Source organism: Thunnus albacares, chromosome 10, assembly GCF_914725855.1.
Source record: "Thunnus albacares chromosome 10, fThuAlb1.1, whole genome shotgun sequence".
NCBI classification, from domain to species: Eukaryota; Metazoa; Chordata; class Actinopteri; order Scombriformes; family Scombridae; genus Thunnus; species Thunnus albacares.
The window spans coordinates 26,223,204-26,245,316 of NC_058115.1; the positions used below are offsets into that span (position 1 = coordinate 26,223,204).

At 40.4% G+C, this 22,113-nt stretch overlaps 1 protein-coding gene and 1 long non-coding RNA gene across 3 annotated transcripts in view; one reads left to right on the forward strand and one right to left on the reverse strand.

The window, feature by feature from the left end:
- The window catches only part of LOC122990769, a 101,343-nt gene that overhangs the window by 62,146 nt on the left and 17,084 nt on the right, over window positions 1-22,113 (reverse strand). The window lies entirely within an intron of this gene.
- On the forward strand, window positions 10,480-20,239 carry pitx2 (paired-like homeodomain 2). 2 transcript variants are annotated; one of them, XM_044364254.1, is made up of 4 exons: window positions 10,480-10,913; window positions 13,395-13,465; window positions 18,303-18,502; window positions 19,418-20,239. In XM_044364254.1, the coding sequence occupies exons 2-4, from the start codon at window positions 13,420-13,422 to the stop codon at window positions 19,973-19,975; spliced, it is 804 nt and encodes a 267-aa protein (XP_044220189.1). In that variant the 5' UTR covers window positions 10,480-10,913; window positions 13,395-13,419; the 3' UTR covers window positions 19,976-20,239. The 2 variants fall into 2 exon arrangements, with proteins under 2 accessions (XP_044220189.1, XP_044220187.1); XM_044364252.1 differs by lacking the exons at window positions 10,480-10,913; window positions 13,395-13,465 and adding an exon at window positions 17,288-17,809.

A 22,113-nucleotide genomic window follows, 5' to 3' on the forward strand; every position in this document is an offset into this window, starting at 1 on the left:
TGTTGACCAAACTTTTTGAAATGGAGCGCTGCCAAAAGGCAAACATTAGTGATAGGTCATCTAGCCTAAAACTGAACATTAGACATATGGGAAGCAAATATTTAGGAATGTTAACCAACTAATATGATGCTGATGTTGGACTGTACAGACAGTTGTTAACACAATGACTAATGAAAAGATTTGCTTAGTAAGTTCAAAACAACCAGCTCTTTTTGTCACCTGGCCAACAGAAAACAAAGAACTTTGGCATCTTTTCAATGTTTTAATTGATCTTGAAAAGGGTCACCACCAGTTTTCACACATTTTCTGCTTTTTATATCTATTTTTTTCAGACTCTCCTGTGGTGTCTACTGAGAAGGCATCCCGACGTCCTTCCATACTTGACTCACTAGCCAGAGACATCATGTAAAAGGGACTTTTAGAAATAAAAGAGCTCTAACCAGGCAGAACTTGTAAAGAGCTGACACTGTTTTGGCTGAGTGACGAACAGTCATGAGAAGGAGATCTGTATTATTTTGACTATAACAGGTCAAATAAGTTACCGTCAGTGCACGTCGTAAAAAAAAATCCACAATCCAAATGTACACAGAAAGTTCACCCCACCACCAAAAAATACCACAAGACTGGAACCTCTTATCACTGTTAAATTGTTAACATGTGTTTTAAAACAGGGACTAATACTAAAAATGCAGCTAAATCTAAGAGATTCACGATTTCTGGTGCTGTTAAAAATGTTGTTTACATCAGTGTTGTTAGTGAGCACAAGAGTAAAACAAGAATTTTCATCTAAAAGTCAAACTTTTTTGATTCAGAATGTGATTATATCTAGAAATGTATCTAGAAAATATATAGGAAAAAAAGATTAATTATTTTATTGCCACTCTGCTTTTCAGGTCTGATGTTATTATGTTTCTTCAAAGCATTCAATAGTTGTGAAAGCTTTTTAATATCCAACAAAAACTTTTCTGAAGGACAAATTTGGCCCTGTATCAGATTCTTACTGTCAGTCAGCTAAATAATGACTACAAATATAAACACACTACAATAAGTTCACTTTAAGAGCATCAAAAGACTATCAGATACCACACTTTTACTTAATAACCAAATTTACCCTCTGGGATCAATACAGTTCATCTTTTGTAATTATAATGTCAGTTTGATCTTCAAATATAAGTGGGCAAAAGCTTTGATAAGTTGTCTTGTTTTGAAATCCCCCGCACGGTGATCTCACTTTCATGTGGGACAGGAAGCAATCATGGAGCGATCCAGCCGTTTTTCAGGCTGGCAAGAACAAACAAGATTTCTGTTCAACTGGAACAGGAAGTTCACAAACAGGTGGCTCTCAGAAACGTGTCAGGTTATTAATCCTGCTACTGTGCCAAAAAAATATCTCATAGCATTTGAGAAGTCTGGGCTGCTTTTCTACCACTGAAGGCTGCAAATGATTTACATTTAAGATAAGTCCTTGAGCTTTTTAACAACTCAGTGACATACAAACACTGCACATATTCTAGAGCACTTCAGATACAGTATTCACATATAGTACACTCAACTTAAATCACACGCAGTCTATACCTTCACATTATCTCGTCACAGGACAAAATCTGATGTTATATAAGTTACACAAAGGCCTCATGAGGAAATATAGCTACCTTGTGAAATTGAATAATATGAGCAATTTTTCACTTGAAATAAAAGCATAAAAGGATCAGTGGCTTTTCTAGGGTTTAGGGTTTAAACTGGACATTAGGAGGTAATAAAATCTTTATTGATATCTTGTGACACATAATGTCACCCATATTTCAAGATGTTGGTTTGACTTTATTCACGTTTTCTCTTTATTAAGGGGGAACTCCAACAATTCTACACTTTAAAGCCTGTTTCTAGGTTTTAGGGAGTACAACCACATATGTGAAAAAAATTATAAAAGCCTTTTGTGGCTCCAGAGGGAGCTGTGCAAAATTTGATAAACTGCCTCAAGTGATTTCACTTCTCCAACATCAGTTTGGGCTGAAGACTACAACAATGAAAAATTCTGGGTGTGTGGAGTTAGAAAGAAGTGAGGTTACCAGACCTCTGTAGCCTGCTCCTCATCTCTTCTCGAAGGTAGCAGCACGAAGCTGCTACAATAGCCGCTTCTAGGACCTGATGAAATGCTGGTGTTCGATTTGCATTGTGGGTAATGTAGGCGCTAGGTTTTGACAAGGAAGAACACATACAATGCATCGATCTTGATGCTTCTTTTTTTTTTTTTAGATCAGTGGATACATAGTTTTATCCCAGCTTACTCAAACATTTCAAAGATGTCAAAACTTGAGATTTTGCCATTCAGAATTGAATTTGGACACTTCAGGCATTTCACAGACGCTCTTAGTCTGAGTGATTTTAGTAAGCTGCAGTTGTTCAGGCTCTAAACCACTTTGAAGGAACACATGTATGACAATCAAACTTATTTCTTTTTGCCAAATACCTGCACTATTAACCCATCAAATGCCCCTTAACCAAGGTGGCTGCCATCTTATTTGTGTATGTACAATCCAGTATCCAAACTATGACAATCAAAACAAAATGCCACTGGTGGAGGGCTGCAACATGGTGATTGGTCGGGAAAGAGTGACAAACTCAAAGTCCTTTTTGCCATTTCCATGTTCTTAAAGCTATTGAGAACACTTGTACCTGAAAAAAAAAAAAACTTTTTTCCCTTAACAGTAAGAAAAGCCATAAAAATGAACAATCAACTATCAAAAGAGAAGAGAATAAGGCCCGACCAACACAATTACAAGACTATCACCAAAGCTTTCAGTGGCCATCCGCCTGGGAAACAATACCAGCAAAGATCAAAGCCTCAATCTTTCCTCTTATCATTCTTCCCTTTTATCTTTCTTTGACTTGAATAATTCCACTATAAACTGGTAGTGCTGAACTCAGAAGGATTACAGTCCTCTCTCTGACAACCAGCAGTCAAATGGCAAATAGTCTCTAAGTTATTATTAGGAAAAAGAATTGTTGATTGTATTTGTGGTTTTCTGAATGATATTTGGTACAAAGACAAAAAAAATATCATATGCCAATTAAGCACTATATATAGATATTTCCATTGATAACTGTTGACGTGTTTTACCTCATCTTTTCAGACATGATGGCTATCAAAGCTACACTAAGCAAAATACCTTCTTCGTCCATGTATCCCAAGATGTTTTAGAAAATGCACTTGCTGTGTTATTTTCTGTGCTTGGAAGAACACTGACTGTTTATGTGAAAGGTTTATTGAAACTGAAAGAAATGACATCACTTTGTGTCGCATCAACTGAAGACAAGTCATCTGATCTGCCAATCATTATTTTGAAGATTTATTTTTTACTTAATCAGCAAACAACCCTTCTGTATCAGAGTCCATTCAATTAAATGATTAAAAAACACTTAAATTACATAGAAAAATCTCATATGTGAAGTTACCTGCAGTATATGTGTCATTATCAATCTTCCATTACCCGTATATTTATGCAACAAGTTTTCTTTTCTGCATACACTTGGACTTCAACCGGAATCTCGATCCACCTTCACGCCCACACTGGCCTTTATTTTGCACAGGCCGTACCTCCATTGTGTTGACAGAAATCAAAGCTTGCAGCGGAGACAGAAATAGTGAATATGTATACCTTTAATCCCCCTTATCCTGCTGTTGGGCCAGGGTGTGTCCCCCGGTCTTCTATAATAGTCTGCGATGAGAAGCTTGAGTAAACACAATCAATGGAAGATACTAGCATATGCACCGCCGAGACTTCCGAAGTCTCCCTTCCTTTTATTCACCCCTCCACATATTCGATTACGCACCCCTACCTTTGTGGATTCTCAGCAAATTACAACCAGAGACAATAGTATTGATGCGATATTACATGTGGGTAGCAATAATTGGTAATGTTATCACCGTCACAGGATTGTCCTGGGAAAAAAAAACAAAACTCATTCTACTAGAGGGGTGCCCTTTCTCCCTGTCTCTCCTTCTCTGTGTACGGTGCTCTTGCATGCTCTCTTACTCCTGGATTACAATCTCTTCATCCATTATTAATGAAGTTAAACTACTAGTGGCATGCTGAATGTGCTGCATGGGAGATTTGTAGCTAATCCAGCGCAAAACAGCCCCAGTCACATAATGAAGGGAAAAAAAGCACAAATGTCAACAGTTTCACACTGGGACTGGATTAGACACCCCCACCTCACCCTCCTCATTCACACATGGCCTCGCTCTCTCTTTCTTCCTCTCTTCCATGACACTTGCACAGAAACCCCTACACACACACACACACACACACACACACACACATACGTTGACTGAGTCGCACAGCAAATCTCGCATCCAGCATGAACGTTATAAGTACACATACATCCACATCCCTCCATCACCTCTTCTGTGATGTTTCCCCCACTGTCAGATTAGTGAATCTGAAGTACAGAATTGAAGGAAAAGGCCAAAGGGTCGTTGAGGTCTGAAAAAAGATTAAATCGCTGTAATGCTGTTCCTTAAAAATCAACCGCGGTTCCAGTCTATGCTGCCTTTATAGGGGATATGACACAGAGATGTACAACATATGCTTACAGATCAGCGCAGTTTGAGTGGATGTTGACCCTGCGTCGTCTTTAAGGTTCTCATGTGTCACTCGTAGTCTAGCGACTGTACGGGGTTTGGTCGTTCTATTGTGGTGAAACACTGTGCGCTCATGTACAGTGCAGCCAAGCGCTGTGGCTCCATGAAAAGCAGAGACGAGCAGCGTGAAACACTGGAACTAATCAGAACACATGACATGGGACTAGCATCCTGATTTCAGATTAGCTATGTTGTATCCACCCCTCCCTCTCTTTCTCTCTCTCTCTCTTCATATCTTTTATCTTTGTCTACCTTTTGGAGGTAATCTTTGCTCTATTTTAAATCCATCTTCTCATATCCATATATTTTTCTCATTACCTTTTTACATCTATTCCTTTTTCAGTCATCCATCTGAAATTCTGTTTACGTATCAAAATCTCTCTGTTCATGTTAGTCTTTAGTTAGCTGCGTTGTTTTTTTTTTTAAGTTTGCAGTCCACGTTGAAACATCAAAATGACAGAAAAAAAAACTAAAAACTCTTCTGGGTTTACCAACCTGAAATGTCATTTTGTTTCCATTTCATTGTGTAGTCAGTGTTAGCGGTTTTATGCTTGGAAGACGGCCTATTTAGCCCAATCCGATCAGTATTTGTCTAGTCTATAATAATCTTTATACTTGCTTCATTTTTGTGGCAATTTTTCCATCACTATTTTACTGACATCCCCATTCTTGCTCAGTTGTTACCCCAACCAGGAAAACAGGTGTCAACTGAGCACCACACTAGACGTAGGCTGTGGCCCGAAATCACTCCTGATTTACCATATAGCGCACTACATTTACTCTCCCGTTTTATTTGAGTGTCCGAATGCGGAGTGTGTAAATATATCCACTATATAGTGCCCTAATAAATTCCACGATGGAACAAAAAGTAGTGTCATTGGCATGTACGCTACTTTCTGCCAACTATTCCACAATGTAACGCTGCACATTTTATAGATACAAAAAGTACCATTCATTGTGCAACAGCTGACGATGATGATGACGCAAACCGATGATGACTAGGATTCAGAGGTCTGGAACCAGACTGTAGCTTTACACCAATTTGGTGACTCATCATTTTCAATATATTGTTTGAGACCAGCAGCGGTTTTTTAAAGAAAGCTTCTCGATCGACCGTACAGTGACTTTCCATCATCAGAATTTTAGAAATGTTTCAAAAAGAATAATTCAACTCAAAGACCACTTAGGCTACTAGCAGTCCAGGGTTTGATTGGCAGATGATGGAGTTTGCTCGAGTTGTCATGATCATATACGGGAAGGGGATTAGCTGAGTCATCCCCATGACAAGACGTGAGATGTGGTTAAAAGCCACAGAAAGAGCAAGTAAGTGTTCACCTTTTTTTTTGACAAACTACATATTTCCAAGGTCAAGAATGAACACTCAATTTTTAGGAATGTTGTTGTTATTGAACTGCTGGATGAGAGTAGACGGTGCCAAAACTGAAAAACAGGATGCTAAATCAAACTCATCCAAATTTGTGCCAACAAAATCTTTCCCTCCTCTACCCCTCCTGAGTGAACTCCCTCTCTACACGTGTACTTCCAATATATGACTTTATTGTTTATCATTTTGTTGTTTTACACATTTTAAAAAGGGTTTATTTTCCACATTTCTACACTTGTCTGAATCAGCCTCCGTAATCTCTTCAAGCTCCCGCCCCTCCCCTCTCCTCGTGTCCTCTCTCGCTGCCACAGTAGACCAATTAGGACTAAGCTGATTCCGGTTGTGACCTTTGGGTCCACCTCAGCTCTGCTGACAGGAGAGTTAGCATGTAGCTGAACTGTTTTACATGTTATCGACGGGGTGGGAGGCATCATAGTCATTTTATCACACCAATTTCATTCTTGGCCGATTTCCCCTTAGGCAGGTTAGTGGCAGCTTCCCATTGATTTTTCATGTAATTGATCAGAGACCTGCTTGAGCAATTTATTGGCCAGCTCACACCTGTGATTAAGGCCGAGGCCGCATGTGTTTATGCATGCACCGACTATTACTTTCCCCGAGATCATCCGAGCCGCTGTGCTGTCTGTCTGTGGCTGTCAGCGTAATGAATGCCGTCCTGGTCTCAGGGACATTTTTAATCATGCTTGACCAGAGTCATGTCATGTCCAAAGTCAAGAGGAATGGAGACTGGCTCGTCTGACTGACCAGCAATGACAGGAGTTAATATGTTCACATAAAAACATGGACCAGAGTTTAATTCAAAGTAATCCTTATTCATTTTGAAGCCGCTTCATGTATGGGATTAATATTAGAGCAGTCGGGGGGCCAAAACCACAATGACATCAGCTAAGCATTTTCTTTGGAAGCCGAGGATCGGATAATTACAGAAGAAGACAAAGACGAAGAGCTGAGTACTTTTTAAATATACACCATGTTAGCTGGGCATGTCGGGAGAAGTGAGGGTAGCCTATCATGTAAGTCATTTACTGGCCTTGCGTATTACGTTCTAAACCACAAGCCATGTTGCTGAGTTGGAGTGCTTAGCGTTAGTGTAGCTTGTCTCCCTTTGGTACTGTGACAGAGCTGGAATAGTAAGGATCAGGCATAAAGCCGCTCAACAAGCTCAAGAGCTATCAAAGAGCCACCCTTTTAATTTGGTTAATTTACAGGCAGCTTTTTCGCTAATAACGTTCTTGGAGTGATACTTGACAAACGGAAATACACACAGGATATTTCTGTCTCGAAGGAGAAAGTCTCATCTAATGTTTTGTCTTATTTCCTCTCTCTCCTTCTCCTCACTCCTCTTCATCACCTCCCTGTCCTCTCCCCTCATATTCCTTTCAATCGTAGCGAGTCACACCCCACAATAAAACTAAATTCCCAGCCATTACTTTATTTCTAACATATTAGCAGTACATAAACTGATTTGTTTAAAGATTTGTGGCTTTGGAAACACCGATTTGACTCCAAATTTTATTACATGGCCACAGAGTGCTGGCCAGACAGAACACTAGGCGACAATCGCATGTGGTTTGAGGCTGAAAACTGAAAGAAAAGAAAAGAAGAAAAAAAAAAAAAGAAGAAGAAGAAAATCATCAGGCTGGTTTCTCAGGCAAAGAGCACCCCTGAATAATGAAACCACTTCACATCTGCGCTACTCAAGCTTCCCGGTGCATCGGGAGGATGACAGTGTTCAACGCAAGGACTCGTATATTTCACTGACTAGTGTGGGAAAAAAAAAAAAAGGTTTAGATTCAGTTTTAATGGCAGTCTGTGAATTAATTCAAAAGTCATGGTGTGAGGTGAGAGGAGAAAAATCAGAGACAAGCTCCTTTAAAGCTATTTTTTTTTTTTGTTTCTTTTTGATTTGACTGTAATTTAATTGATTCCTCATGGCACGAGAGGGATGCAAAGGCTGCAGAGACGAGGGGAAAGGCATTTGTCACACAAAACCATTTATTCTATACGTCTGAGGAAATTAAGTGGGGCTCAAATTCACTGTAAGACTGATAAGTCTGTGTCGAGGCACAATTTGGCACAGAACGCAGCCCATATAACAAGTATTATGATGTTTCAACACAGTCTTTATGCATGGAAATATAGGGCCATATTCTGTAGGGTGTGCATATGACTCCCAGAATACTGTAATGGTTTTATACATCTGCATCACTTTGAATAAACTGTCAGGCCTTATAGATCTTTAAAAAAAATGGCTCCAAGGGGAAATATGTTGTGTGTACGATCTGTTTTTGGGTGTCAACCTTACCAGATGTAATCATTTAATGAAAATGATCAGCAAAAAATTAGCATATCATAAAGATAATTCATTCAAACTATTTATTTTTTAAAAAGGAACCAAATATGACGACTTAAGTTGTAGATTTGGTGTTTCTGTTTGTGGCTGAATTGGAGGGCAGTCTATCATCTCATCTCTTTAAGTGGAGGCTTGGATGCGTGCTGATAGGCTCTATATGAAAGCCGGAAAGAGTGTTTTAAAGTCCTCTCCAGTATGCAGGAGGAGGAAAAAAAAAAAAGTTGAAATGTCCAACTGTACTGACTGGCGGGCTGATGTGCTCGTTAAGAATCAGGAGAGAGCATCAGCAGAGCAGGTCACCCTGTTTCTCACATCACAGCCCCATCAGAAATTCTTTCAAGTGTCCTTCTGCGTCGCCAAAGATGACAACGGCGAATCGATAAGCGCTTGAAATGAAAAGAAGCCGCCAGTTTGCCCCCGAGGCGAAAGATTTCATACCCGCCAGCCTTCTCTGAACTTCAGGCATTCCTCTGCACCTTTCTGCGTGAGAAAGAGGAGGCTCTTGACTGATTCTTTTTTTTTTTTTTTTCTTTGTATAAGAAGGTAAGAGGAGAATAGCCGAGCATCATGCCTCTCCAGACGCGCTGCTCACCCTCTTTTTCCTCTCAGTGCAAGGCGGGGCGTGATTTGAGGATGTGCATGATGCAGGGGGTTGATGTTTTCTGCACTCGCTTTGGGGTTGTTTACTTGCAATTTAAGTGTGGGTGCGCGCGGGGGGGTGGGTGGGTGGGGGGTGTGTGTGTTTATGGGCACGTGTGCTTTAATATCATAACGCACGGGTCAGATTTTGAGGAAGTGAGTGAGACGTGTTGGCAAATATGCTGATTTTATTTATTCTCCCTGTATTGGTTTGCATTTGACCCAACGCACTCCGTCTGCACGTTTTACGCGAGTGGAAAATTAATAAAATATGGCCTTTCTGGGCCTTTGTAGAGGACTAAAAACCATTTATCTATGCTTTTAAAAAAAATGAGATAATTTAATGGGTCTAGCTAAAATAAATCAACCTGATCTAAGCAGCTGTTAAAATTACATTACTCTGTTTATAAGGTTACATAAGGATCCATTAAGCTTTTATTATATTACGTGTGTGTTTGGGATATCTGATTCACCACATTTTGGTTTGGGAGGGTTGATGATGCGCATGTTTTTGCTTCAGTGTCCCCCCTTTTTGCCTAGAAATTCCCGTGTGGATGTGCGCATTAATTACCGCTTTGATGGGGAGTATGACTAAAAATGTAAAAGACGGATTAGGCGCGTGGAGCGCAGGCCTACGTCCGGTCTGCTCGCCTCACTTAAGATGCGAATGGAAAATCAGCCCAGTCTGTATCTAACGAAACGGATCTATAAAGAACATTTGCATCCGAGCCAGCTGTTCACTTCATCTGCACATAAATCCGCAACACGATAGCGCTCTGTCTGGCCCTGAACCAGCCTTATACACCCATTTCATTTTTTTTTTCTTTCTGTTTTCCACCCACCTCTGAATATTCCAAATACTCTGCTTTATAAATATGTGAAATTATGTATACAATCGCCAAACAGACAGCTTAATTACACATTAATTAGGCTCTAATTTTGCTGGGTTACAAAACAGACTGAAATCTGAGCCTGTATCTTTGATGTAAAAAACCGGAATTTCTTTAAATTGACTGCCAGTGAGTGGATTTAGTCATAAATCTGTGGTTATGACAATAGTTTATTTTGCGCACAGCGTTGAGATAATAAGCAGGTGAGTCTGTTGTTGTAAATTGCAGGCTGAGTTTAGGCAAATTGAACCATTATATGTTTTGCATGCCTGCGCCTCCACTAGTGCGCCGTTACAGTAAACGCGCCTGGGCGGGACAACAGGAATATCCCTGGTTTTTTTTTTTTTTTTTTTTTTTTTTTTTAATATGCATGTGCTTTTCAAAAGCTGCCATTCCGAATTTTTGATTGTTGTTGAAAGTTGAGAGGCTGTAAGTTTGCCCTCCGCTAGACTACAGAGGCATACATACACAAACACACCCCTTTAAAAGCACACACACACACATGCACACACACGTACACACACACACACACACACACACGGGGTCCCTCTCTGAGCTCAAAAGAAGGAGGAAAAATGCGCCACTCTTGGAGCGTCTTTCAAGGGGGAAAAAGTTGAGGAAGACAGAAGGGGACGAACCAAGGGGAGACTCGGATGAAAACGCCTCCTTCGCTGTTTCTCCTCGCACTGTAAACAGATGGTTATTTATGCGCATAAATGAAACAATCCTAAAAGGTAGCGCTGCGTCTCTCTTTTTTTTTTTTTGGATAACATAGCGGGGGAGCCATCCATGAACGCACGCACGCATTTCCGGACAGAAACTTAAGACTCCAGCGTTACTGGACATTCAAGTTGCTTGAATTCTCGCTGTAAACACAACTACTGGTGTCTAAGTGTGTTTGGACGGTGGGATTTTATCTCTTCACTACAGAATAAAACGCCGACGGCTGGGAAGATCAAACCCCACCGGTGTCTTCAACTGGTAAGTGCAGTAGAAGAGTAGAGGCGCACTTTTTTTTTTTTTTTTTTTTTGAAGCGGAGATGTGAGTTTATGCAAGTGAAGGAATTTGTTCCACCTCGGGGTTTTTTTTTTTGCCTGTTCTTTGTGTTTCTGATGTGAATTTCAAAGCCGTGGCCGTAACATAAAGGAGCATGAGGTGGTGTGAGGGCAGGGTTCGCCTTACAGGTCGGCGGATGATAATGATGTATCGTTAGCGGTGATGGAGTGTGCATGGGGACATAAAAAAATGGGGGGGTAAACTAAACTGTATTGTCCTCTGGTTTAGTGATAATCGTGAGAAAAGCGTCACAAATGTTAAACATGTATTAAAGTATCAGGAAAGAAAGATTTTTGCTCGTTTTAGCATCAGATCCACACGCGTTTTTGCTACTAAACGTTTAGGTTGTGTGAGGTTCAAAAAAACAACACAAACTAAAATAAATTGTGAGTAAATCTAATAAACAAACGTTATAAACTCCGAGGAAAATATAAATAACACTCAATAAAAAAAAAACAAGTGGGCCTAAAGTGAGTTCAGATGTTGTTTACCCTCCTCTGCATCATTTTGCAATGTAGGAGAAGAAGAAGAAGAAGAAAGAAAAAAAAGAAATCGGGGTAAAAGAGGCCACGTTCACGGTCTCACGCCTTCAATTAATACAGGACCATATGGTGGAGGTTAGTCGATTCATCTCCCGGTAAAGGCTGCAGTCTCATGCTCCACTGTGTTAATTTCAGAAGTAAAGCCAGTGTGAGGCAATGCCAGCTTTCTGTCTGCACTGGGCCTGATGCCATGTGAGTCACTGACTCATATCAACTGTTGGTGGTGGTGAGAGCACAGAGAGCCCGTGAAGTGAGAATGAATGGATGGATGGAGATTTATATCTGGAATCATCATTTTCACACAGATATATTTATAAGCTGCTCCGATTGGATGTAAACTGTGGCGTCTTGTTAGAAATAAAATAATATATACACACATAAAGGCTATGTTCTTTTTGAAGTTACACTGAACCGTAATTACGTGTTAATTATTATTATTATTTATTATGAATAGTACATGCCTACGGATGTTCTATGACATTAATCATGCCCGTGTGGACAACTTGTTTAGTTTGGTTTTCAAATTAGCGCTCTAATATCGACCTTCTTTTACTAAAACGTCAATTAATCAAGCAATTTATTTATTTATGTTACATACGTATTTTAGCCTTTCGCTTTTAAAGGAAATACATGCTTTTAATGCTTTTTATTTAGTCTGCAACAAAAAGAGATCAAAACAATCCCTTCAATGTTGAAACTGTGTTCAATGTTTTACCCAATAACGTCAAATACGATAAATACATAAATAACTAACACCGGAAGTGATTTCAGAGGCCGCGGCTGAGATATTGGAGGGACCCCTCATTAAATCTCACTGATTAGATAACACGGAGCCGCATGCTGTAACCTTCCACCTTACAGCCTGACCCGCACTATTTCATTTTGCAGTGGGGATAAAGAGGAGGGAAGAGTGATGCAGGTACACACCGGTAAAACTTAACCTCCAATATCTGCATCTTTTGAATTAAATAACAATAATAATAATAAAAAAAAAAAAAAAACCCTCACAGATGATGTAGAGCAGGTGAAGTGAAGAAGTGAGGAAAATGGTTAACAGCATGACTGCATGCAAATTCCCCCCGACTTGAATTATCATAAGCAAACAGTGTGAGCCTGGACTAATAAAACCCCATCTGTGTAACTTCATATCGAGGTAGTATGAGGGCTGCGATAATGAATTTTGTAATATCCCACCGACAGACATCTCAATCAGACTCTAATCCCGTGATTTTACTACGGAATCACTCCACTTCCAACTGCTGCAGGCTGCAACAAGATCCGGCTCATGCAGAACACGCTGCTTTTCAGATTTCTAGAGTCAGACTGCACAAAAATAAAGTCTGACGTTGGAAGAAAAAAAAATATATAACAACACATATTGAGTGATGATACCGCGCTTTAGAGCCTGATTTGTCAAAAAATTAAGAATCATCATGATGAGAAGATTCATTTGTTTCCACTTCAAATCAATTTGTTTCCATTTTTTTCAAAGCAAGTGGAGATTTCTTTAAATATTATTTATGTTGGGTGAAATGTAAATATGACGCATTTCTTACAAAAATTAAAAGGCACCTTTATTGCTACCAGTGACATCAGAGCGCGCTGACATCCCAACGTGATCTTATGTATTAATTCATGTATTTACTCTTATTATAAAAACCAGCATTTATGCTCTTATAAGTGAATTCGTTTTAACTTATTTCTCTTCAAGACCACCAACATTTGAGCACACAACAACTCTTCCTGGTCTCATGTTCACTCCACAATCACTGGCTGCAGAGGTAGAGTTGTATGAATTATGCAGGCAGGGGGTTGTTTACTAATCTTAAAGGCTAATTATGGCTCCTTTGTCTGCTTTTACAGAAGCGGTTTTCCACAAATTGCGATAATGGACTCCCACTGCCGCAAACTGGCCACCACCTGCGCGCAAATAGGTGAGTATCTGATCCATGTGAGTCAGTGTGGTGCGTTTCTCACAGCTCATAGAAAGAATTTAAAAAAAACAGGATTTTTTTGGAGATCCAACATTTCAATCTATATATGTATATATAAGGATTTCAAAAATGGTGCATAAAAAGGCCTCTTGGTAATTGATCCAGGCTGCAAAGAGGACATTTATTATCTGGGCCTATAACACATCCCTTATGTTCACTTTAATCTATTTCACACAGACGATGCACAGTTGTCTACGAAAAATGTCCCAAATTAGACTGCAAAAATAAGAAAAAAAAAAAAAAAAAGACTAGCTGACACATCCTGGCTCAAGGACGTTTTTGTGAATTAAGTTAACTGCTCTGACAGCCTGGTGGTATTTTCCAAATTTCTTGTTTTGTGAGGTTTCTTAAAAACAGGCTCAACATATTTGAATAAACGCAAAATAAGCGGAATTCTCCAGAAAATAGCGACGAGTTTTGTTGGGATTCGCACCAAATGACACATGGTTTCTTTAAGAGTCTAAGATTTCATTTTTGATGTTTAAAAAAGTTGCTTCATGTGCGTATTCTGCAGCGTTATTTCAGACTAGAACTGTTAGGGGTGGTGGGGGGGTAGGGGGTGGAGGGTAGGGGGGGGGGTGGGTCACAGATCTTAAGTCTTGCTTTGCTTGTCAGTGAGAAGTTGTTGGTGAATCCAGGTTGTTCACTGTCTTAGAGGGACACCTGGTGGTCGCGTGTGGATCTGCAGCTTCAGTGAGCAACATCCGAGCATTTGGGGGAAAACAGCTCTGCACAGCCACGGCCTTTTTTAATATATATATATATATGATGTAGTTCAAAGATTAACCATATGAATAATTATACATCTTATTGTGGCCTTTAATTCTCTACTTACTTGCCTTTGGCGCAGCACACAGCAACAAAACCCCTTTTTTTTTCATGCGTCTTCCCCCCTCTCTAATACTCCTCCACCATTTTCGAATCTATTCACAATAAATGGCAGCATGCTTCCGAAATCAAATCCCCCGAATAACATCCAACAAGAGACTGAACACAAGCTGGGAAGCCTGGGATTTATTAATTATTCGCCAGTGTAGCGGGGGAAATGACATCAGGTCTTGTTAGGGCCTTAAACGAATAACCACTAACTCTCATTCGGTTTCATTTAGCCGACATTGATGTGACAAAGTGCAGGCTCTTCATGGTGTCATAGCTGCGCATTGTGAACGACCATTGATTAAAAAAAAATAATCGTATAAAAAAAAAAAGAAACTGAAATAAACGCGGGATTTTATGCGGGTGAGTGAGAGTGATGCTTGCAAATATAGACACACCGAGCGTCTGTGGCCTAATATATGCAGCGCATGTTGGATTGACTCCGGGGAAAACTAAATGTATAATGAAAGCTCATTCGTGAGGAGGAATATACTAATGGAGGAATCTGATGTCTCCTTAATCCTATGTAAAAAGCCTTGTCGTCCCCCCCCTCCCTATATTGACTGAATAGCTAATTAATGGCCCTCTATGACGGAGGCCTATTGCACGCAGTAATCCGCAGAAGAGAGATAAAGCATTCAGAAGGTAGAAATGAAGAGGAAACCGATAATCCACTTCAAGTTTAGTATTACAATCCGGCTAGAGGAAAAAAGGAGCAACAGACTGTTCAGTGTTGGACAGAAAATAAGACTTTTATTCTTGTTATTTTTAAGAAAAGTGCCTAACTCTAAAATCTGTTATTTTTACAATCACGTTTTACCTCCAAAATACTCACAATCATCATCAATCATGTTATTATATTTTGACATTTTAGTGTCGTTTTAAATCTAAGGGCGTTATTGTGTTGTTCACACTCATAATAAGAAATGAATGATAGTGAATCCATTACGACATCATGCAAATTATGTATAATTTCATCAAAATTATACATGAATGATTATCACTTAAAAAAACATGAATCATCTTAATTGAATCACTCTGAGACCATCCAAACAAGGTTTTATTACTTTATGTGAGAGAGGATTCGCTCTCTAGTTTTGATAAAGTATCTTTCTCCCCCTTCTCAGTGTGTGTGTGTGTGTGTGTGTGTGTGTGTGTGTGTGTGTTACATACAGTCTATGGTCTGCTGGTATTTATATATCAGGGGCTTTCACGGGATTAGCCCAGTAACTTCTTAACAGCGCCAAATCCAAATGGGCGTTCGACTGGCCACGTGGAGAAGGGAAGTGTGTTATTTGATGATGATGATGATGATGATGATCAATGTGCGTTAGGGAATAAGAGAAGGACACAAAGAATATCCTTTGTATTGAAATAGTTTTAATATATATATATGTGTGTGTGTGTCATGTGCACTTATATGATTCGTACTAAATTGGCATGAATGTCTCTCTACACAATCGGCCCATCACTTCCATCACCTGTTACCCAGCTGACATTTCTCCACCCTCGATCTCCCACCTTGAAAATTAAAGGCGCATTTGTTTGATAAGACATGTTTACTTTGCCTTAACGCGTCACAATCTTGGGGGGAATTGGATGAAGTAAAAAAAAAAAAAAAAAAAAAAAAAATTGCTGGCATATCAGCTCAAACTCATTAAAAGTCCTCCTTCAGAAATTCTTAGGCAAATGAGAGTCTTATCAGATTATCAAAAAAAAAAAAAAAAAAAAAAACTACAGGAGTGCTCGCTGAGAACGATTGAGGGGTCCAAACGCAAAGTGAGGAGAGATATCCAGTTAAGCACCCAGATAAAGTAATCCGTCGTCAACAAACTGAGTCTGCGTGGTTAACCGTGGCTCCGGCGGGGTTGATTTAATGGATATTTAAACCTTAACTCTGGGGAGGTCAAGAGGATTGCTTGGTTTTACAACTAGTACTGTCAATGCTTTTCCGCTGGATATTGGTTATATACAGGGAAGTGGTAGACGGTTCACTCACTTAAGGTCAGTTTGGTCACCTTTTATGGTCACGCACATTAGACATTTTCCTTACTATCTAACTGAATATGAGGTCAAACATCAGAAGTGGAAACAATATTTAAACTCAAGAGTTGTGTTTACTGCTCTAAATCAGGGTTTTATTCCCTGACTGACTTGCTTCTGAATGAGTACATGATATCTGAAAATCTGCATCCCAATGCAACACGCCCGTGAGCTGCACCAGCTGCACGTGTGTTGCTCTACACATGCATGTCTGGCAGTTAGTGTCAGTTGACAAGTGCGCACAGACAGTTTTGGAGCAGGCTGGCACATCCCTCCTTTAGAAATTACATTTGTTTTTTTTCCAGTGGGTGTTTTTTTTTATCATCGCGAGTCTTGTCACAGAATCATTGTGCTGCAGAAGGTTTTTGTGTTTGATATGCAGTGTGCATCTTTTTTTTCTTTCACACGGCTTTCAATACAATCCACCCAGTGGCTCGCTTTATCTACATTGAGTCTCTGAGTAAACTGCGGTGGCAGAGCCTGCGAGCATGCAGCTCAACTTGGGTATCAATAGAACTGCATCGTTTTACTGGGCCACTGGACCCATCTCATAAAATGAGGCCAAACTGTGTTATTTTCATTTTTATTTGGTCTTGGGCTGCTGCGCAACGGCACCTCGGAGCGCCGCGGGTACACCGTGCGTCCCATCTCTCTTTACATGCTTTTATTTGGAAGAGAAAAATAAGCGCCAGCCCGCATAAACACATTGGCAGACATATCTCGTTTCTGCAAGCTCCGGTTGGTTGGGCACACCGTCGTGTCCACATGGATGTGCCTGTCAGAGAAAATATGGGCGGGCGCAACATGGTGACGTGGAGGTCTGGAGAGAGGCGCAGTTGGATAGGCAGCGCACAGGCAACAGCTGAAATGAACAGAGAGCGGTGTGGCGTGTGTATGCCTCTGGATCTAATATCACCTACCTGTCCTTGTCACTCTAATAGTCAGCCGAGGTAGCCGCTGTTATCCCCGATGCTAGTATGGCTGCACTCAATGGCCTATTTTAAAGCATTTTCCAGTTTATATAGAAAGAGGGTTTCATCTCAACCGCAAGAGGAACCGCGCTGCTGTGCATTTTTGGGGGAGCTGAACACATTCCGCAGACGGACGACTTTCCGCCTATCCTGCGTGTACTAAAGGGGAGTTAATCTGCTTTTGACAGCCAGTTGTGCGATCTTTTACCGATGAACTCTATGAGGGATCCATTAAACATAGACCACCACCACCTAACAGGGAATAAACTTGCCTCCACGCACCACACGGCTCTGGCAATGGCCTCTAGTTTACAGCCGCTGCAGCGGTCTGTGGACTCTAAACATCGGTTAGAGGTGCACACGGTGTCGGACACGTCCAGTCCGGAGTCTGTCGGTAAGAACCGCCCGGGCTGCAGATGTTCTCAGCGAGGCGCAGCAGATGTCTTCTTTATATCAAACAAAAGATGGCTCCCATTAATCAACGTTAAGGGAGTTTTCATGCATGCAAACAGGCGATTATAGCTGTCATTTAAGCTGTCATATAATTAGTTTTGACACTGGCTTGTGTGTGAAAAGTTTCTGTGTCATGTAAATGAAAGGGAGCTTGTCTCGTGTCAACTAAAATTAGTGAAGCGTTTATTTAAATTCTTAATGTCAAGATTAAATCGAAATATTCACTAAAATCTCACAAAATTAAGGAAATACAAAACATGAAAAAAAGGAAAACGGCCTCTTTTATGGATCAAAACATTTCTTCATCTACATTCAGATTTTTAAATAATTTCATTAATTTCCCCAACAGTCATTAATTGAGGATTTTTTTTTGTGTGCACATAGGCCTAAAACCCGCCTGACCCTGACTGAATTAACTCGTGTCCTTTCTACAGAGAAAGAGAAGATCCAAAATAAAAACGACGACTCCTCAGATGACCCCTCTAAAAAGAAGCGGCAGCGGCGGCAGAGGACTCACTTCACCAGCCAGCAGCTGCAGGAACTGGAGGCCACTTTCCAGCGGAATCGCTATCCGGACATGAGCACAAGGGAGGAGATAGCCGTGTGGACCAACCTCACAGAGGCCCGGGTCAGGGTGAGTATTCCCTCGGGTGTAAACAAAAACAATTAGTGTTTATAATGTTGGGTAACTTGTTCCAATTGTCCGGTGTGTCTAAGAATATCCTTTATCTTCATATTATTACGCACGAACGACAAACTTTACGCACGGCTGAGGGTTTCTTGAAAATAATGTAATAATGTGTAAAGCACAATATTTAGCTGGAAAACAAATAATGAGACTCTTGTTTAAATATACTGCTGCTTGAAGCCGAATTTTAATTAGACTGTATATGTTTATCTATTGGGGTAAATATAATTACAATCCCCTGCACACTATGCAAAAATAATTTTAGCACAAATGAATTCATCTTTTCAGTAACTTAAAAAATAAAAAAAGTCAAAAAAAAACTACTTATTTGTTATTTTTAACGTTTAATTACACATTCATATCATTGTTAACAGTTGAGGCTATTGACATGAGTCGGTGACAGATACCAGTCGTGTTCTCCTGCTCGTGTGAAAGAGGTGCAAAGCTTGTATTTTGCGATTGTCGCCCTGGCGTTGTGTGATTAAGGTCAGCGTGTTTGTGGACGCCTGCAGAGGAATACACAACCTCTCCACTTTGAGATGCTGTGGTGACACCCCGCGATGTGTATTCTGTTCAGATAAAAGGCGGATTCAAAGCGGGAATTATCTGCATAGGAAAGAAAAAGATTTATAAAACAGTGTTTGTTTGGATTTATAGGCGTTGAACCTTTTAGGAGAACATGCTTAGAATTACATTTATAATATGATTTTACAGAAAAAATGCACAAAATTAAGGATTTTTTTTCTTATATTAAAATGTAGAACTCAGAGCAGCCGCTGTAAGACATCATATAGGAGCTTTAAAGGATTAGATTCTCCTCAAAGACAATCTCTAACCTTTTCTCATTTTCTTTGGGTTTAGGTTTGGTTCAAGAACCGGCGAGCCAAGTGGAGGAAACGGGAAAGAAACCAACAAGCCGAGCTTTGCAAAAACGGCTTCGGCCCGCAGTTCAATGGACTCATGCAGCCCTACGACGACATGTACCCCAGCTACACATACAACAACTGGGCCGCCAAGGGCCTCACGTCGGCCTCTTTATCCACCAAAAGCTTCCCCTTCTTCAACTCCATGAATGTCAACCCCTTATCCTCGCAGACCATGTTCTCACCGCCCAACTCCATATCCTCCATGACTTCCAGCATGGTGCCATCGGCGGTCACCGGGGTGCCGGGCTCCAGTCTCAACAGCCTCAATAACTTGAACAACCTCAGTAACCCGTCTCTCAACACGGGGGTGCCCACGTCGGCCTGCCCTTACGCGCCTCCGACCCCTCCTTATGTGTACAGGGACACTTGCAACTCCAGCCTGGCCAGCCTGAGACTGAAAGCCAAGCAGCACTCGAGTTTTGGATATGCCAGTGTGCAGAATCCGGCCACTAATCTGAGCGCTTGCCAATACGCCGTGGACAGACCAGTCTAATATCTACCTGCACTGCAAAAAATAACCACCTTAAGCAAGTCATTAGAGGCTGGTAGTGACGCTTGAAACGTTATCTCTCTCTCTTAAGTGAGTGAGAAAATGTGGCGGTGAAATAATTTTACTTTTTGTAATGTGTTTCAGGAAATGTATTAATCAGCTGGCATTCTGTTGATGTAGGCTAGTTGGGGTGTGATGTACATTATTCTGACTTTTTTTTTTTCCTCCTCTCAAGATATCGCCACTTTATCCTTGGAAACTCCAAAACAAAAAAAAAACAAAAAAAAAAAACATATCAAGAAACGTGTGAAATTATCCCACCGCACCCTGTTGGTACATTTATTTTTTATTTGAATTTAGGAATCATGCGATTTTGAGAGTTATTACGAGACTAAATGGCTTGTTATGGTGGTCATTTTTTGCAGTGTGTGTGGGGTAATCACAAACAGCCGGCCACAGGAACAAGAGACTACTAGCCTACAACTACTTTTTTCATTTTTCAAAAAGGGCACTAGAAGACTGAACCACTGAAAAACAAGCTCAACTCCACACCGGAGTCCAACTGAAACGGGAGTTTTTAGGTTTATTCCCCCCCCTTTTAAACGAGTACCGGCCTGTTTCACACTGCGGCACAGTAAAAAGCTACAGGCCTGTTTCATTTTTTTTTCATAGCTCGTCATGAGGGGTTTCTCTGGTGGATTTTTGGACGTTAATTGTTGACTGAAAGGTTGTATATATATTTGAATTATCATCTCCTGTTTGTCGAGGCGAATGCGCTATAACCCTCCAATCCTCTCCAGGTTCAATTTATCAACGCATGTGGAAAAAAAAAAAAAAAAAAATTACCCTAAAAAGGAATCATGTTTTGCTTGCAAACAAAAAGGGAATGTAAATACTAAAACGCACCAGTTGTGTGTTTCTAACATATTATAAATTTATTATTAATGTCTGTGTGAATATCGATTTAGAATAGCAATTCTGGTTTTAAAAAAAAAAAAAAAAAAAAAAGAAGCATCAAAATGTTCCTGCGACAAATTATTTGGTTTTTGCTCTGTGTATACTATTTGGTACGGAATTATGTTCTTTTTTTTTTTTTTTTTCAACATCCAAAAAAAACTATTGTGTTTTATTTAATGGAAGTAAATATATTGTTCAAAAACATTCTGCTGGGAGACTTTTATTGAATCTTTGTGTTAGTAGTCTGTTAGTGGAGTGTAAAGCAATGACAGTCTGTCTATAGCCTTTCGATTATGTGGAGGTGCTTGTGCGGCTAATCTATAGAGGAAAACAATGGGTCGCTCCAATACACATAGCAGCGAGATGCTCCGTCAGATTAACTGCTGAATACATGTCTGCCTGCTCAGCCAAGAGCCCCGGCGGGGTACTGGTGCTTGAAATAACACGGGAATCAACAAACAGCAGTTGGACCACACAACAATGACAACAGTCCATTAGAGTTTGAGGTTTTTTTTTTCCTGTTTGAACTCAGAAGATATGGAAGTTGTCTGAAGTGGATGATTAGGAACAAAAAACAAAAAACGTGCAGCACAATTTAAACAAAAATCATCCTTTGATTAGATTTATGCTTTAATAGGAATTGTGCGTTTCTCTAAATGTATATTTTAGGGATGGATTTATGATCATAATCTACAAAATGCAACAGTGAGACGAGTTTGATCGTGGATATTTTTAAAGCTGCAATTTTTCTTCCAGAAATCTAAATTTACTGTGTAGCCTCTCTGTCTCACGCATGTCTCTGTTTGCCTTGTAGTTTTCCTTTGCAGCTCTGTACCCTTTTTTTTTTTTTTTTAAAGTCGTTGCTTTATAGTGCGCAAGTGCGGCAAAGCAAAACAAAGACACGGTCTAAGGGAAACTGATTCACAAGCTTGAGCAAACAAGCGCACACAGAGAGGTATGCGGGGCTGCTGATGACTGAGGAGGCGGGGGTGGTGGGGTGGGGAGGTGGGGGGATGACTTGCACCTTTCGTGGCTGCAGGCAGAGCGCGGAGGCACCGGGGAGGAAGCACCGCAACACTTCCCCGCAGAAAGAAGTCAAATAAATAGTCCCTAGGCTGAGCTGCGTGCGCCGTTCACAGGCTTCACAATCTCGGTCATGATGTGAGGGTTTTTTGTGTGTGTTT

Excerpts from the sequence above, each read along its gene's own strand:
- pitx2 (XM_044364252.1), top strand. The coding sequence starts at position 17,626 with ATGAACTCTATGAGGGATCCATTAAACATAGACCACCACCACCTAACA. Across the intron at positions 17,810-18,302 it reads GTCCAGTCCGGAGTCTGTCG|AGAAAGAGAAGATCCAAAAT; the intron begins GTAAGAACCGCC and ends TCCTTTCTACAG. Across the intron at positions 18,503-19,417 it reads TCACAGAGGCCCGGGTCAGG|GTTTGGTTCAAGAACCGGCG; the intron begins GTGAGTATTCCC and ends CTTTGGGTTTAG.